We start from the raw sequence: 18,642 nt of genomic DNA on the forward strand, positions 1-18,642 counted from the left end.
AAATGTTTTCTGTCCACCACAGATAAATTATCTTATGGCACATTTCCCTGTAAATATTATCTTTTGCTACATTTTAAGGCAAGCTTGTGAATTCCCCAACCTTCTCTCAGCTCCCTTCACTTCAGAAAAATTGAACCTCTGTTCTGACAAACAGTCCCTGCTTCTTTTAGCCTCATTTAAGCATATTCAGCATTGATTAGTTCGCACATGGTTTTTTTTTCCCTCCAGAGCTTTTGGCTTCTTAGGCATTCAGTAATCTTCATAGGCATTCAGTCAGGAGTTATTTTCATTCTGTGAAAACCTTGTCAGTTCTATCCACTTGAATATTAACTGTAAGGTTGCTGGGTTTTTCAGGAAAATGGAAAAATAACCTGTATGTATATTCACTAAAGAATACAAGCAAAATTATTGGCCTGGGTTGTGATTGGTTTTTGTTTGATTGTGATTGAGTGCTTTTTGTTAAATTTTATCATGTGGTTTTGGGATTGGGTGGATGTATTTGTTTAAGGTGATCTAAAATCTACACAATTTAGAGGTTTTTTTTTTCTGCTGTTGTTAGGTATTTGAGATAATTTTCACTTTTCAGGCAGGAGGGTTCTATAAAAATACACATTAATTTAAAACTTAAATGAAGGTTGTTTTCTGCTTAAATACTTTCCTGCAAATAAAATCTGTAACTGCACTACGTCCATCAATTTAGCAATCGTTCTTGTGAATGACTTGTGCTATTTTGCACTTATTGTGAAGTTTTCCATTAACACTTAATTTCAGTCTTGTTTCTGTGTTGGCCAGATTAAGTGTTTCTATTCTATCAAGTGTCTTCATTGTCCTGCTTCTACAGGCTTAGCTCCCCATGCCCTTAGCTTTGACAGTGAAATAAGTACTTAATTTAATGTGCTTAATAAGTAGAAAGAGCTGTGTCAATGGTGCATACAAGGTTGTAATTCAGGGGTGAAAACTCGTTTACTTTGATCAGTTTAGTTTCTACTGGAACCACTCTCTTGATGTTGTCATCAGGTGGGACACAAGTGCAAAGGTGAGGACGAGAGGAGGGTAGAACAAGTTTTTTGGGCAGTAGCACACGTTTATAACCAGCTAACTGTGGCTTTGATCATATAATTAACTTGAAAGAATGATAGCTCCAATGATTTTCACTTAAATCCCTAAATCACGCTGATCTCTTGATAATATTTTGTACTTCAGAATGGATCAAGATGCATTAAATCTACGATTGAAAGTCATAGTCAAATGAGGGTAAGAAAAAGGACTTGGTGGACCTTAGTGAAACTTTGTAAGTGGATGTGTTACACATTGCAACATCCTCATAAATTTGGCTTAAGAGTATATAATTGTTGCACCATTTTGGAGTTCTGTCTACTGGGGTCAATATTAGAAACAAATGTATGTTGAGATTTGCAAGTGGTTATTGAGAATAGAAAATGGTCCTCTACATTGCCTTACAGCCTCGGAGAGCAAACCTCATCAATAGAGTTATTAAAAGCTAAGGGAATCCCAACAAATCCCTGCCAGATTTTACTTCATTATTTTACTGCTAATAATTCAGAGCAATTCATGCAAGAGTGAATTTTTGTATTAAAACTATAAAATGAAGTTTACTTTAAAATCGGTGCTTAATCTTTAGCTTTGCGTAATTGCAGAGCTTCATTGTAAAAAATGCAGATTAAATGTTCTGTATAATTGAAATTTCCTTAATTGGTAAGTACCAGGCAAATTTGGTACCCAACTAATAATCATTGAAAAATTAGAATAAAGAATATTTTTTTGCAGTCAGGCTAAGGACCAGCATCTGTTAAGAACCAAGATGTTCACTCCTTTTTCTACCTTAGTCTGTCTGTTAGACAGGAAAACGGTCCTTCTTCTGAATGACTAATCTTCTGTGATGAGTCAACTCAAGAGATCCCAAACCCAGCCAGTTTCCCACTCTGAAGAGAGTTAGCCAAGAGGCATTCACCACTAAGTCATTCAAGAAAGAGCAGATCTCTGAAGATTGAGTGTTTGGGCTTCTCCTGGTCCTCTCTCCATGTGCTGGGAAGAGGGTGGGAGAGAAATATTGTGGAAGTGTGAACCAATGTATGCTCATTTGAGGGGAAAAGATAATCTTGACTGAGGATACAGTGCTGTGGATATTCAGTACAGGAAAAACAGTGCTGGCTCATTCTCTCTGATTTTTATTGAAAATTTTAGTTTCTGTGTTTTGTATAGACCATCTGAGTTGGAAATATCATTCCAGCTTTGACCTGTTAGATACCCACAAAGATCTCTTGAGCAATTTCAATCTCATAGATTCTGTACACTTTTGCACACCAGCTGGGGATCATCTTGCAGGGATTGAAGTTGTCTTGTCTTTGTAGCTTATTTCAGTGTCATCAACAGACCCTATGAAAATGCATTGCATTCTATTATTTGTAGTAAGGATTATTAGAACTATGAGGTATATTTCAGTATGACATTTCCAGAACATCTTTCCTACTACTCTGAAGTGTTAGGAAAAATAAAAGCTTTCACTTCCTTCTTTTCCTATGTATATATGTGTGTGTATATACATATGTGTGTGTATATATATATATATATATATATATATATATGTATACGTATATGGAATTATGTTCATTATTCTTCTCTCAATTGTCTGCTACCTTTTACCTGATGCTTGTAAAGTGCTAACTTGTAAACTATTTAAATTGCCAGATATAATAATAACAACAATAAAAACAATAACAACAAAACCAGCTACTGTTATTATTATTATTATTATTATTAATAATAATAATAACAACAACAGTAGTAATTCTTCTATAAATAAAGATAGATTTTATTTAAACATACTGACTTGAGCTAATTTAATCTCTAAGTTTTCATTTGATGCTCTTGATTTTTCTGTCCAGAAAAAAAATAATTGTATTTGTGTGTGGTTTCTGTAACTATTTATGCCAGTAAACAAGCAGTTATTCAAGTTTTTGAATTTCATTATGTTATTCTGTATCAATTTTTTTGTTGTGCTTTCCTGAGTGAAGAACTCAAATGATTTTAGAAGTTATTAAATATGAGACTTAAATAGTATTGCATTTATTGTTGCATGTTAAGGGGTTTATTAGTATATATGTATTTTCCCTAATATGTGTGGCTTAACTGTTATTAAATGAGACTCTGTTATCTGGCAGTATGTTCTTCAGAGCTGCAAAACTTGCAGATGATGTCATGAACCTATTTTTATCCATTAGTATGTTGAAGAAAACGAATTTTTTAACTTTTTCATGTTTTTTTTTTTTTTTGTTATTTTCATGCAATCTGATCATTTCACTCAGTATTTTGAATAAATTGACTTGAAGCAGTAAAATGGACTGTATTTGGAGACTAATTTAGTGTAGTGTACTTTGTTTTGGGGAGATAGCAAAGGACCCATCTGGATAAAAAAGCAAATAGGTTTTAAGTTTGTTATTAATGCTGTAATTTTAAGGTTAATTTAAGTTACAGATAACCTCAGATTTAATATATTTTGAATTAAAGCACAGATAGTTGTTTTGGGTTTTTTTTAACAACTCAGTTAACAAAGGTTTGCGTTTTTTGAAGTTGCAAATTCTTGAGAGAGAGTTTGTGTTTTTAAAAATATTCTTCTGGTTTTCGTAGCAGGTAGTTTTTTTTATTGATGGGTGTGTTTGTCATAAAGGAATTATGTCAAAACACTGACTGTGTTTTCTTCATTCTTAGGTGATTTGCAAGTCAGATGCTCCTACAGGGGATGTTCTGCTTGATGAAGCTCTGAAACACATTAAAGAGACCCAGCCTCCTGAAACAGTACAAAATTGGATTGAACTGCTTAGTGGTAAGCCTTGCACATAACGTATTTGGGTTTTTAGTCCAAATAGAGCTAATTATCTGGCATCACTAGAGATTATATTGCAAGTTTTTTTGAGAAAATATGCAAAAATGTTAATTAGTGTGTCCTCTAGGGTAGTCTCTTGTTGGTTGTATCCTTTAATTAAATATAAATAACTGTTGCTTTTGACTTAACTTGGTACAGAAAGGATCTGTATGGAAGTGTCAGAGGACATCTCAACTCGGTGGAAGAGGTGCCTTCCACTGACTCTGAAGTAAATCTGGACTGTACCCTGGAGACGTAACTGGCTTTTCCTGTGTTTGGAAATGAGGATTGGTAGATTTTTGGAGCCTGTGTGCACTGAGTATTCAGATCTTCCAGTAAAGAAAGGAGGTGAAGAGCTCATAGCTCACACATGAAACTTGAGGGTGATTTGGCCATTAATCACGAAGAAAAAATAAAGTGTTAGGAGTTTTATTTTTTCTTTAACTGAATATTTTTAAGTGTTAGATACTTCTTGTTGGTCAAAAGAAAGTCTTCAAGATGAGTACTCTGCACACAGGTCTCCCTGTAAAGCTAGTAAATAGAATTATGAATAGATTTGGTTAGAAGGGTCTTTTACAGGCCATCTAGTCCAGCCCCTCTGCTGTCAGCAGGGACACCTTCCCCTAGACCAGGTTACTCAGACATCCAACCTGACACTGGATGTTTCCAAGGATGGGGCACCCACCACTTCTTTGAGACCATTCTTGTGCCTCATTGTGAAAAATTTCTTCCTTGTGTCTGATCTCAGCTGAGTGTCCTTCACTTTGAAACCATTACTCCATGTCCCAGGCCCTGCTAAAATGTCTGACCCCATTTTTCTTGCAGTCTCTCTTTAAGTAGTGAAAGGCTGCAGCAAGGTTTCCTTGGAGCCTTTTCCTCTCCAGGCTGAACTGCAGACAGAATTGATCACCAGGATTCGTCTGCTTTTGCAAAGCACATAAATGCAGTTTGCTTGGAGTAGATCAGAGCTGTACTTCAATTGTGTGAACAGCGCAGGAAAAATCCCTATTCTGTCAACAGTGTAGCTGGGAGGATGGAGGTAATGAGATTTGGAAGCTGCTTGTGTAAAACCTGCTACTTAAAACCAATGAGCTGCAGAAATGAGCAAAATCTCTTTGCCTTTCTCTGGTTTCCTGTTTTCTTTGTTCTGCCCATTCATTCTGCACCACCTAGACAGCTTTTCTTGTGCACCATTTCATTTTTAGGTCCTTGCCATCCCTCTTCTCCTGCTCCTTGGCTGTCAGGCAGAGGAGGAGGCTGGGCTACAAAACAGCCCATGTCAGGAGGGGCATGGCTGCTGCAGAACTGTGTAGTTCAGTTCTCACTCCGCTCCCCTTCCCTCTTAGAGCCAGCAAAACCAATTCATTTTTCTTGTCCCAAATACATAATTTGTGCTGACATTTCACCTCCTCTCCCAGTGCACATCAAATTAGGTCTGGCTGAAAAAGGTCAGCTAATGAATGAACTAGTGTTGTAGGTTTTCTTTGAGCTAAGCTAAGGTTTCCCCTGCTGGGCTTTGGCTCTGGGAAGATAGTTATCATCAGGGCTGTGGCTAAGACTTGAATCAATCATTTTTACTAAGGTATGTTTATCAGTTCCAAATTCTTAGATGGCATTAATGTTCTTTGTATTTCCCATGGTTTAGAGATCTGTCGTGATGAAAAAAAATATTTCAATGGGTCTGGGAGGGGGTTTTTATTTTTATTGGTTGGTTGGTTTTGCTTTGTTTTGTTTCATTTAATGCATTCATAAAGTCTCTTAGAATTTTGTTTTGGGGACCAGGTCAATCCTGGAAAAAATCTACCCTAGCCATGGTTATCAATGATACAGGATGCTGCTTGGAGTTACAGTACATTTGAGTTCAAAGCCATCATATTAATTAGTATATGGTCATGTAAAGTGATGTTTGTCAGGGTGATGTTTATAAGGTGGCCTCTAAGAAAAGCAATGGTAGGGAATATAGAAGTTTGAATCAAAATGTCAGATTTCATGTAGATGTAGCAAACAAACAAGTGTCTGCGTCTGTGTAATTGATGAGCTTGGTCACAAGGTGTCACCACAGCACTGACTTTCAGCCACACGGCAACTGTACAAAAATCTAGGAAATAGCCTTTGTCCTGTGAAAGGTAGTAAGGAAAAACACTTTTTTTGTTTATGTCATAGTTCCATTCATTATAAAACTGGGGAATTGCATTCAGTGATGTGTAGTTGGACATGTAGCTAAGAAGTGGTTGGGTTTTCTGTCTTTCACTCTGCAGTTGGAGTCACCTCATTTGTTTACTTACCTTGACTGTTCCTCGGATACAGTGTCTCTCTCCATCACAGTGGGAGAAAGTTGTGGCTTACTGTTGTTCCTATTATTTTATGCTAACCAATAAATTTTTCAAAAGTTTGGTACAGAAATTCTCATAGCATTTATGGAATATCTCCATTTATGTAAGAAATACTTAATGCTCTTCCTTTTCTTGCCCCTTAAAATGCATAGTCTTTTACATCAGGAGGGGATTATGATAAATTCTTAAGTAAGCTGGAATTAAATTTTTTAGCTTGTTAAGCTCTTAAGCAAAGGTAGAATTCTCACTGCTAATCAGTTTTAGTTGGAGCTGTTGATGCTGATTTTGTGCTTTGTCAATTTCCTCTGTACACACACAGTCACATACTCTGAAGGTCCTGGTTCCTCTGCCTTAACAAAAGGCATTAGAAATAACTTATATAGAAGCGTTAAGGACTCTGCCCAGCATGTGCTTCATGTGTGCACACCTGTGCCACACACATTCTCACAGTGCAATGTCACTGTTTCATCTGGTAGAAGTAGGAAGGGGGAGAAGACTGGAAGCCTGTAGAAATAAATCCTCTGGGTGGGTGTGAATTTACTTGTCTCTGTGGCAGAAGAAAGGCAGGAACACTTCTTCCAGTCTCTGAAAGGCTGGACTCAGAAAAATGCGCAAAGACTGTAGAAGGTGCTTGATTTTACTTTATTTTTATTGTTACTAGAAGTAAATTCATTCCGCATTCATTTTTTGTTTTACAATACAAGGTTTTTGTTCAATTTTTTGTATCTGTAATCAAGACATGGCTTAGCTATCATTTATTCCAAACTTTCAATGTACTCCAGAACTCCTCCCATGAGGTTCTCCTGGTCTCTGCCTCCGTGCCAGGGATCAGAGAAATGCTGACAGGAGCACGGTGTCTGCTGTATGATTTTGACAGCACCACAGAGACATCACTGCAGCAGTACAGCTTAAACTTTGTCTGACTGTTGTGTGGTTTTCTTGCTGTTTTAGGTGAAACATGGAACCCACTGAAATTGCACTACCAACTACGAAATGTCCGTGAGCGGCTAGCTAAAAATCTAGTGGAAAAAGGTGTACTGACAACAGAGAAACAGAACTTCCTTCTTTTTGACATGACTACGCACCCTCTCACCAACAACAACATCAAGCAGCGCCTCATCAAGAAGGTTCAGGAGGCAGTTCTTGACAAGTGGGTGAACGACCCGCACCGCATGGACAAGCGCTTGCTGGCGCTCGTGTATTTAGCCCACGCCTCGGACGTCCTGGAGAACGCTTTTGCCCCGCTCCTGGATGAGCAGTATGATTTAGCCACAAAGAGAGTGCGGCAGCTCCTGGATTTAGACCCTGAGGTTGAATGTATGAAAACCAACACGAATGAGGTTCTGTGGGCTGTTGTAGCAGCTTTCACAAAGTAACTGCATTCAGACTGAAGTGTTCTCTCTTTTTTCATGTAAACCAGTTGTTTCTCTTTTATTGACTATTCATATTTTCTGTAATTTGTACACCTTCTACATGATGGATCGGCTTTTGTTTAATGGGGATTATAAGTGGTGTATTCCTTACTTCTCTATCTGTATACAGGATTCTGCTGGTACAAGAGACTTTCCTGTTTAAAACAACAGAAAAAGGGTTAACTGCCATATTGGCATTCCATTTCCTATTCAGTTTGAGTTACCTTAAATACTTTAATTTTTCACCTCATCGTTATTGAAGTGGTTTGTCACCAAAGCTCCGTGTTAAAGTGTCCGTCAGGACATTTTATGCACAGGTGTTTTCAACTCTATATAACAAAATTACTTAAAAAGCAGAAATGCCATTACGCAGCTTTGTCAATAGTTCCTGTAAAATGCCCCGTAAGTTTTAATTTTCATGCAAGTCTCTTGTGTACTTATAGTTTCATTAGAATGATAGCTGAGTTACAAGGCTAGTATGGAAAGGTCCAGTTGTTTCATAAACCAGTTTTGGGAGGGGATACATTCCATTATATTGTATATATAGTTTGAATTGTATATTAACAATTGCCCCATCTTAGTATTTTTCAATATCTACTTACTTGTCCACCTGGTGCCCCTTATTTGCTGTCTGCCATTGCCATCTGATGCAAAGAAAGGCCTCCTGCAGAGGTCCTGTGTGTATGAAAGCTGTTTTTTTTTCCAGAGTAGTCTCTGGAGTTTGCCATCCAGGTATTCTCAGTCTATGCATTGCCTTTGAAAATTAGTGAATGGAAAGAGACTGCTTTCTATCGTTGGTATGTTTTTCTTTCCCTCCACTTCTGTATGGAAGAGACTCATGACCAGTATAATTCTGGAGTGCAATTTTCAGTTTTGTACACAAATTAATGTTTGTCTCTTAAACCTTGAACTATTTTACACTTTAAAAACAAAATTCCTAGGAGGTGTTGCATGTAAATGGTTAGCAAGTTATGGCAGCAGTTTGGACAATTCAGATTTCTCTAATGGGATGCTCTGCTATATTTTAATTTTTATATATACAATTATGCTGATTAGCACACTATTGTAAAGAAACCCAAAACCTATATAAAACTCTGGCTTTTTAAAATTTATTGCCTCCTTGCCACTGCTTGTTATTTCCCACTGGTTTCACAGTGTAAATATTATGCATTGAAAAGATTAAGCATTGATTTCTATATTCTTTTCATCATAACGATGCAGATTTGTAGTGGGGCTTACAGGTGTTTAGAAACCTTTTGGTTAATATTCAGAGCAAGAATACTAGATGGTGTATAGCTGTAGAGTTGGAATTTAAGAGATCCCTTAATCTGTATACTAGCTTTTTACCTACAGTAAATAAACTATGATCTTGAAAGTGCCTGAAACAGAGTAAGCATGTCACTTTTACTTTTTTGTTGCTAATTAGAAAGGTTTTATTGCCTAACTGAAAGCTTTAGTTAATATCCTTCTTATTAGAAAGGGAGAATTTATATTACGTAGTTCAAACTGACTTAATCAGTGGCGTTGCTTGGATCTGCAGGATTCATGGCTGGGGCAGGCTGAGTTAATCTGGGGAGTGTGCAGCAGTGCCTGCTCTAGGTAAACCTCTTCAGTCCTGAGCACAGCTCTACAGCCTCATCTGTGACTGGACTTCCAATTTTGCACTTCATTTTCAATCATTGAGATGCTTAAGTAGTTAACTTTAAAATACAACTTAAATTCATTGTACCTCTATAACCTTTTTTAAGGAAGGTTTTTTAAAATACGGTCCTTAACATTTAATGGCACACTGTTCTTTCAGTTCTTAATGCTATTTCTTTAGATAAATGAAATTAAAAGTATACTGTAAAATATTTCAAATCTGGATTACAAATGAAAAAGCAAACAATGTTCTCTCAGTTGTAAGATGCTGTGCTGAAAACTTTGAGGGGCTTGGGCATGAACTTGGGATATTGTCTTTTAAATATTTCAAGCTGTGATTGCTTTTAAGTGGAAGAAAAATGAAAATTGCTATGTTGCTCTTATATTTGACAGCTTATGGAATACTTTCTGTATACTTGGTAGTAGATGCAGCTCACAGCTTTCATTATCCCATGTAATCTGTTTTTTCTTTTTTTTTTGTTGCTCTTGGAGAGGAGGAAAAAGTAATTAGACAGAAAGGTCAAAAAAATGGTGGAGTATGCAGGAGAGAATTATGTGCACAAAACTTAAAATGGCTTTGAAAATCTAAGCTACTTGAAGCATGCTTCAGACTGAAAGTATCTTTCACAGTCCTTTTTCTGGCCTTTCTTCTTCATTTTGTGAGTATTTTCCATTTTCCTGCTGGTTTCCTGTTTGATTATGGGGATATTTGAGTCTTATCACCCTTACAGACTGCATGGTTTAGAAGAAGTAATTATTTTTTAGTCTCTCCCTTGAAAGATGATTTGGGTTCTTAGATTTCCCCCCCCACACACATGCACATTTCCAGAAGATAACTGCACACAGTATTTATCAGCTTTATTTTGCTTAGATAGAACCTCTGACCACAATGGGGAGGGTCTGTGCTGGACGTGTCAAAGAAATTTGATGTAAGTAAGGAAGGATTTGGGAAGAGCAACAGTGTATTTTCCTGGACCACCTGGTGTAAACCTGGATGTGCAGGGGAAATAGATGAACTTATGGAGTCTTGAGTCCTAAAATTGTGCTTGAAAAAGTGCAAAGCCTCCAGGAACGTAGGTTTGGTAGGTTAACAGGAAGTGATTTGGCTGATATAGTTGCCTTAGTTGCTATTTCAGGTTTTTAAAAAATGGTTAAACATGGGAGACTGCGTTGATCAGATTCAGGTACCCTTCTACCTGTGGGCTGCTACTGCAGCTCAGAGAGACCTGCCTGGGTTCCAGACAGTTCTGTCTGCTCCAGACCCTTGGCTCTCAGTGGCTGCTTCAAGTGAGGACTCTTATCCAAAGCCTGAACTTGAACATGTGCCTCAAGGAACAGCATGTATTATTCAGGGACACATTCTTTTAAAACAAACTTTAAAGTCAAAACCAGAATTCTGGAAGTTGAATCACCAAGCAGTATATATATATATACATATACACACACACACATATGTATATATATGCACACACACACACACACACACACACACACATTTTCACAGTCCTTGAGATTGACATCTTCCTCTCTTGTGTTTCTAGAGCTGATGTTACAGTGCTGTTACATGGACTGGCAGTGAAACGTGTGTACCATAAATGATGCTTTTGAGGCAAAATTTGCATAAGTGGCAATAAAAAGCTGCTGACTGTGTGCTCGTGTGTTCATGCCCATTTCTCCTACAAAGTGAAGATACGTATTAACTGATGTGTTCTGTGAACTGGACTGAATCTGTACTGTAACAAAATAAAGCACTCTTTCATGCTATCAGCTGCAGGTGGTTACTGTGTATCACATGCATGCAATACCTAAAGAATATTTTCATTTCATTTGCTCTGTAATTTCCAGTTTTTCTTCAGGCTGCATTATTCACCAGTTTGAGAAACAGAGCTCTTTAAAAAGATTTTCATCAAAACCTTAGCACTGCCTCAGCTGGACTTTAGGCTGCCAAGGTCCCTTTTGTCCCAGTTATCCCTATTGTCTGTCTGTCTTTCTCTGTGGAGGGGTGTTTCCAGCTTCAGAGAAGTCTGATTTTTTTTTAAAAAAGTAATGGATGTTTGAAAAGAAATTTTGAAAAAGTTTGTTCTGTAGAAATGCCTAATTCACTTAACAGTTTAATTGCTTAGGAAAGGAGATGCTGTCAGGTGCTTTGTAAGTGTTAAATATGAAGTGGGATCTTGGGTGTGTATGAGGTGGCTGCCTTGGGGCAGTGGGTGGGGAAGAAGCCTGGTTAAAGCTGCTGTCCTTGTTAATATCTGAAAAAGATTTGGAGTTTCCTCACAGTGGGTTTTGCTTTCTCCTGACCACAGAGCAGCAGCATGAAGCCTGTGGAAAGCTGGTGGTGAGAAATGCCTTTGACCCAGGTGAAAGCTGCTGTTAAAACACAGGAAAACCAGGACAGAGACAAAAAAGGGGAAAGAACTGATAAATAGTTGCTTTCAGCTTTTCCCCTAACCTCTACCTTTCTGTACTTCCAGATAATTTGCTGTTTCAACTTTCTTCTCCCCTGACTTTGGGCTCTGGTCTTGTCTTCTCTGTTTCTTGTCTTGTTGCTTCATGGCCTCAGCAATAGTGTGGCCAGGGGGACCAGGGCAGTGATTGTCCCCTTGTACTGAGCACTGATGAGGCCACTCCTGGGGTTCTGTGTCCAGTTCTGGACCCCTAATTCAGTGGGGACTTTTGAGGTGCTGGAGAAGGCCCAGAGAAGGGAAACACAGCTGGGGAAGGGTCTGACACATAAATTCTCTGAGGACCAGCTGAGGGAACTGGGGATGCTTATTGTGGAGAAAAGGAGGCTCTATTTAACTCCCTGAAAGGAGACTGCAGCCTGGTGGGGGTCAGGCTCTTCCAGGGAACAAGTGGGAGGACAAGGGGAAAAGTCCTTAAGTTGTTCCACGGGAGGTTTGGGTTGGACATCAGAAGAATTTTTCATGGAAAAAATGGTTAAGCTCTTGAATGGGCTGCCCAGGGAGGTGGTGGAGTCACCATTCCTGGAAGTGTTCAGGAAACTGGGTGAGGCACTTAATCCTGTGTTTTAGATGGTGGTTAATTAAAGCACTTTCCTCTCTGATTTGATTCCCTATCAAAGCTTTTCCCTCTGATTTGATTCCCCATCCTGAAGCAGCCTCCTCTTTTTCAGCAAATGGGTTTGTCAAAAGTACCTGCCTTGATGGCTGGAGCAGCTGGTGGCCTGCGACAGCTCATAACACCTGGTTTGTTAAGGTGAACAAAACCTGGTGCTAATTTGCCTTGAAGCTTCTCTTTGCCAGCTTCTAAAACAAGTATTGTCCATGCAGCAGGGAGAACTTGCAGCTTAAGGTGATGATTTTACTAGTTCTCTAATGTAAGTAAATCTTGTGAGCCAGTGCTTTAAGGACTTGCTATCTCTGACTCAAGATTTTCCTACAATGAGAGCATTCTATACAAGAGTAATTTTCTCTTTTGGGCTCTCTGCTTATTAGAAGAGTTGAGTTTTTGGAGCTCAAAGAAGCAGCTCTGTTTAGTTATTTGTTTTTCCAAAGGTGTTGACACACATTATTTACAAGGTTTCTTTATGTGTATATTCCATGACTCAAAGGAATGAGTGGGAGAAAAAAAATGTATAGTTACAGTGTGATTGAATAAGCCATTTTCATGGCACAATGTACTATAATGTTTTGGTCTATCGTTTGTTTTCTTGATTACCATTTTGTCATTCAGTTCATGCTCATCCAGTGCATCTGATGTCTTCTCAGGAAGGGTTTGCCATCATCTAATGCAGTAGTCCTTCAAAGCTTGTATTCAATTGCCCCTTTCTTTTTTATGTTTATTTAAATCTTGTCATTTTTTCTCCCTTTGACATGGGATTGATCTTGAAGGTAGATGTTGGAGAAGATTTTGGTGGCTGTAAAGTGCAATGGCAGGCAGTTTATAAGCTTTCTTTGTTACTGCTAGGGTATCTTTATAGGTCCTTCTGTTCAAAATGAAGCAAAATCATGTCTCAATCAGTTTTTACAATCCTGCTTTGACACTTTAAGCTCCTGAGGACCTCAGACACTTCTGAAAAATATAATTTACTAAGTTATAAATAGGTTTTGCAGTGCTAAACAGAGCAACTTCTACACGCTACTAAAAACCTCAGACCCTGTGTTTTCAGAGAACTTGTAGGAGAAATTTATCAAAGCCAGATAATTTTTCCAAGCAGGAATCTTGGGGGTAACCCATTCAGCAGTGGCTGTAAGCAGAGTCCTTGGCAGAGGAGTCACGCTGATACCTGAACAAAAACTGGTCCAAGGGAGCAGTTGGAAAGATTTGGGATTCCTCGGCTCATTACCCTTTCTCTTCAGTGTTCCTAATGAAGACCTTGCATGGATATGGATACATGCTTCATTTCTCTTCACTCCCAGTGCAATTGATGTTGGCTGTGGGTTGGAGGCTGGGAACACTTGGTGCCAGTCTCCATCCAGGCATCCGTGAGCTTCATATCCATGGCAGACCTGACCCTGGAGCCTGCTCTCCCAGCAGTCCCACTCTGTGTGCCAGGGACACCTCTGGGGCTGGGGATTTATCCCTGGAGCAGCAGAGGAGGTGAGGGAGCTGTGCAGGGAGAGTCTGGCTCATGCCCTCCAGTGAACGCGCTGCAGATGTTCTGGGGCTGCGCCTGTGCCTGGTGGGAGGGAGCAGCTGCTGCTCCCAAAATCCTGCTCAGCACAGAAAGCACTCTGCTCCAAACCAGGGTGCATGTGACCTTCCTCAAGCTGGAATGTGTACAAACAAAGCAGGCCTGAAATAAAATGCAATTATAAACACATAATAACAACTAGGGTCTGTTTGTTGGATATGCTGCAAACAGGAAATGGAGCTAAAGGCATTAGTAGATGCCTTGCTGGAAGGATGTTGACTGATGTTAGGCTCTAGCTATTGAGAGCTTCCTTCTGAGATCCAGCTGAAGATTTGCACACATTTTAATATACCCAAATCTGAGATGCTCCGCCAAAAACAACAGAATATACAAGCAGTACTAATATGCAGAGAAATTTGCACACAACATTTATGGGCATTTGAGCCAGCTCCTAACTATCTTTTAAGAGGACACACAGCTGCCTTTTGATTGTGTTAAAGTATCCTTTTTCAAAATGTTATGTTCTTTCTTCTGGATGGAAGGGACAGGACCTGCTGCCAAGATCACATGTGGCTGACAACACAAGGGTTAAGGATTTGTGAGCCATGAACAGCAGATATGTTTGGCACATTTTCAATTTCTCTGCACAGCAATAGAGAAGGCAGCAGCGGCCTTAATTGAAGTATGTCTTCTGAAGGTAATTGCTTCAGAGATAACTAGAGGTACAAGCAGTTTGGTGGCTATGCTGCTCTTAGTGTGTCTTGCAGGCTCTGTTCAGCAGCAGCACAGAAAGGAGTTCAGAAGCCCTGTGGGGTTGCAGTAATGAATGAGGTTTGCTTCTGCTTGGTCCTCAGCTCTTTGCTTATACAGTCAAATGAGTCCCAGCTCTCCCACGTCAATGTCTCTGAGCTGCCCAGGGCTCTGCAGATTTGCCACTCGCCTGTTTCAGATCTGCAGCCAACTGTCGAGGCTGCTGTGGGAGCTGCTCTGCTCTCAGGCTCTTCTCTCCAAGGCTAGGAGCCTCACATCCCTGGACTTCCCTGAGCCTCACATCCCTGGGCTTCCCTCTCCCAGCCCTGGGGATCTGTCAGGCTCAAGGCAGCCTCTCGTGTGGTGTTCCCTGATGAGGCAGCCCACAGTGAGCACTGAGGGTCTGAATGTGAGGGAGACAGCCAAGTGCCACGAGAGATGAGGAAATGCTGATGTGTTCCCTTCTCTGCCTGCCCCAGAGCTCAGTGTGTGCCCCAACAGCTGGGGTGGAGGTGGGCAGCTGGCACCAGGGACTCCTAGGGAGGATGGATGTACAGATCCTTACAGCTGGGTGGGATTCACCCCAAGAAGCTGGCAGTGATGGACACATTCAGCTGGGAATAACCACAGTGCCTCAGAGAAGACTTCAGGGACTGGGCCAGTCTGTGAGGTGGGGAACTGGGCACAGTCTTGTCTTGAATCCTGTGGAGGTGCAGGACGTGCAGCCTCTTGAGGCCAGTCCAAACGTGCAATAGGGCAGGAGGGCACCAGGGAATGGTCAAAGATTGATGAAATCCAACTTGGTCTGACTGACAAAATTGCCTATTGTGATGAAATACCTCCTGTGAGGGCTGGGAGGGGACTAACAGTTTGGGAAGGCTTTCAACACCATCTCATTATTTTTGGGAAAGAAGCTGTGGAAGAGCTTATCAACATCAGCAATACCATGTGAGGGGTGGTTTGAGGTCCCCTGGTTCAGAAAGAATGTTGAGGAAGTAAGGTCCAGCAAGGGGCAGTCAGGATGATCTGGACCTGGGGGACATGGTTACAAGGAGAGGTACAAAGAGCTGGAATATTTTAATATAGGAAAGTGAAGGCCTAGGGGTCCACAAATACTTGGGGAATTACAAAACCAGCAGGGATCAACTAATCTCAGTAGCATCAGATAATACAGCAATGGGTGACAACATCAAACTGTAATTTTGGAGTTTCAAATTTAACTTCAGGGAAATTTCATCCCTGGCAGTGTGCTGCAGCCCTGAAATAGACTAACCAGAGGCCCTGTGGTAGCTCCATCCTTGGAGTTCTTGTGCACTGGTCTGGACAAAACCACAGCTGACCAGATCCAGTGTTGGCAAAAACCCTTCTCCAAGTGGGAGGTTGAGCTGGATGACTTCCAAAGGTCCTTCTAAGCTAGTATTTCTGTAATCCTCTGATCAGCTTCATTGCTTGGACTGTGGCTGCTAAGTTGGATACTCCAGCAAACTTCCTACTTTAAAGGTTGGTCAAATAGCCGGGAAACAGAGTGTGGTCTGCTCATTTTCTTTGAGCAGCAGAAATTCAGTCCTCACAAAATTATTCAGCTTTGTCCTGAATGCCCCAAATTTTCAATGTGCCAGAAACTTTGCTCAGTTCTTTCATGGAACTGGATTTAGATGCAGATTTTGATGTCTAATTTGACAGATAAACTGGAGTTATTTCCATCCTGCCAGAATCAATACTTCTCTTGCAAAATGGTGTCAACATCAGGCAGATAATGCACCAAGGGGTCTCATCCAGCCATCAAACCCCAAGGAAGGCACCTGCCTGTAGTTTGGCATGAGGTATGTGGGGAGAGACAGAAACCCCAGCAGCACGAACATGAGCTGAGAAATTTTTTGAATTTTTGCGACATCTCCTTCAAATCCATGGATCCAATTATAGTTATTTTCCCTTCTTAGTGAAGAAGACCCTTGGTGTGGATACTTCTTTTAAACAAGGAGGTGAGAAACTACTTTGCAAAACATGCATTTATGGGATATTTTCACCTATTCATTTCAGGGATATACACCTCAGCTTTCTTCAAAGACAGGATACCATATCTGCACTGGTGAAGTACTTGCCCTTCCTAATTAATGTACATTCATTTCTATGAATGAATATCAAGGAATTTAGTGGTGTAGAATGAACTTGTATTCCCTGGAGGGATTTCTCCTGCTGTACTGCTCTGCAGTAAGAAACTCTCTCATTTACAGCATAGTGTTCAGCATAAGTTCCTGTAGTGTCCTGCTTTTCAATTCAACAAAATTTAAGTCCAGTAAACAAATTGCCACCTCTGTCCAACCTGTCTCAGGAAGAGAAAAAGGCTAATGCTGCTTCAGAAATTAGCAGAGCACCTACCCTAACAAACTCCTATTACTTCATAAGGAGAAACATCAGCCAGGGTCACTTAAACACAATCAAAAACATCAACAAAAAAGAGGAGTCAAAAAGCAAACTCAGCTGCAATTCTGGTTTGCTAAAGAGTTGTACTCATATCATAAATTGTGGTAATTGTTTTTTAATTAAATTAAGTGTGCACATAGCTATATAATTAAAAAGCATGTAGGCGTTCCATATTTCATTACAAACTCCCCACCACTTTCAGTCTTGCTGTCTGCTATAAGCCACAGGGCATGTGAACCAACCTTTCTGAATCTTTGGGAAAAGGAAGGGGAAGTTTTAAAACAGGTACTCCAAGTTATCAGGAGTGTTTTATAGAAGCCACTGGAAACTGGATCTCTGGGTATATGGTGGGATGTGCCAGAGACAGGATGGAACAGAAAGGAAGAGGTAGAGTTTTGAACTGGACTCACTGAAAGCACAGACTGGCCCCAGAGCCCAGGCAAATCCGTGGCTCTGAAAGCAATTTTTGTCTTTGGAAGACAGTTTGTTCTGTGTGACTACAAAAATGTTACATCATGATAATTCTTGTTCTTGTTGCTTTTGTTTATAAGTGATTGTAAAAATGTAATATTGGTTCAAGTCTTGTCCTTGTTGCCTCTGTTTATGTGGATGTGAGATCTCCAGCTTTTATCACAGGACAGAGCATGTGGGTGTTTTAGTAAGCACCCAACGTTTAAGTTGCTAAGTTCTCTAATGCATGAGCGGAACTTCTCAAGTTTTCACATGAAATACACCTTACTTAGGTGTCTCTTACTTCTAGGACTGAAGGGACAATCCTTAGTTTCTCCTCTGTTTTTTCTCTGAATGAGTGGCTTTGCTTTCTTGTTAGCTTTCCTTCAGGACCTGCTGTATCTCATGGCTCCTAAAAAACCCAACCCAAGCCAAAGTTAAATGCACAGTATTCCACACAAGTCAGGTATTCCAAGTTGTAAAGAGTCACTACATATCTGCATCATCCCTTGGCATGCTCTGAGATGGATAAGGCTCTCCTTGAAGCTGCAGGAGTTTGTGGCTTGGCTGTTAAGAGGGTTACTTCAAAGGTGAGGAGAGACTGTCAGTAAATCAAGTCCCAGCTCCTGACCAAACCCTCTGTTTCCCACTGTGTATCATGAGTTTTGGCTGAGTCCTGCCCTAATGTAAGGAGATGTCAGGAGAGTGGAAGCACTTCTTTTTCGTGCTTCACTGACTTCATTTGGATGAGATTTTGTGGTGGTGACACTGTGCAAGGCTCTACATTTCCAAGGCAAGTATCCTCACTGCAACTTCCAACCATTATATGGAGATGCTTTCCCTCTGAAGGTGCATTGACTTTGTAATTAAGTCAATTCACTACTTCTTCAAAGACAGACTAAACTGCTTAAACTACTTAAAACATGTCTGTACAGAAGAGCACACACATTCTCCTGGCTCAGCTATGCCAGTAAGATAAAGTGCTAGGCACCAACACAGCTGCCCACAAGTGCATTGTTGTTTTGGGGCAGAGGCAGGCTTTCTTTTCCTTTCATTTTAATCTCCTTCCAAAGGGATCTTGGAAGTTCTCCCGGTGCTCTCTCCTGCCTGGGGGAGGATTTGGAGGTCGGTGAGGAGCACCTGGGCCCTTGC

The 18,642-nt window shown here is 40.2% G+C and overlaps 1 protein-coding gene across 1 annotated transcript in view; it reads left to right on the plus strand.

Annotated features, from left to right (window-relative positions):
* GOLPH3 (golgi phosphoprotein 3) overlaps window positions 1-9,013 on the plus strand; it is a 29,943-nt gene extending 20,930 nt beyond the window's left edge. The window contains exons 3-4 of the mRNA XM_079329876.1: window positions 3,730-3,844; window positions 7,168-9,013. Of these exons, the coding sequence (XP_079186002.1) occupies window positions 3,730-3,844; window positions 7,168-7,592 (540 nt within the window). The 3' untranslated portion in view covers window positions 7,593-9,013. The remainder of the gene's footprint in view (window positions 1-3,729; window positions 3,845-7,167) is intronic.
* Window positions 9,014-18,642: the final 9,629 nt, after the last annotated feature.

The sequence above is a fragment of the Erithacus rubecula genome (genome assembly GCF_903797595.1).
Source record: "Erithacus rubecula genome assembly, chromosome: Z".
Taxonomy (NCBI): Eukaryota; Metazoa; Chordata; class Aves; order Passeriformes; family Muscicapidae; genus Erithacus; species Erithacus rubecula.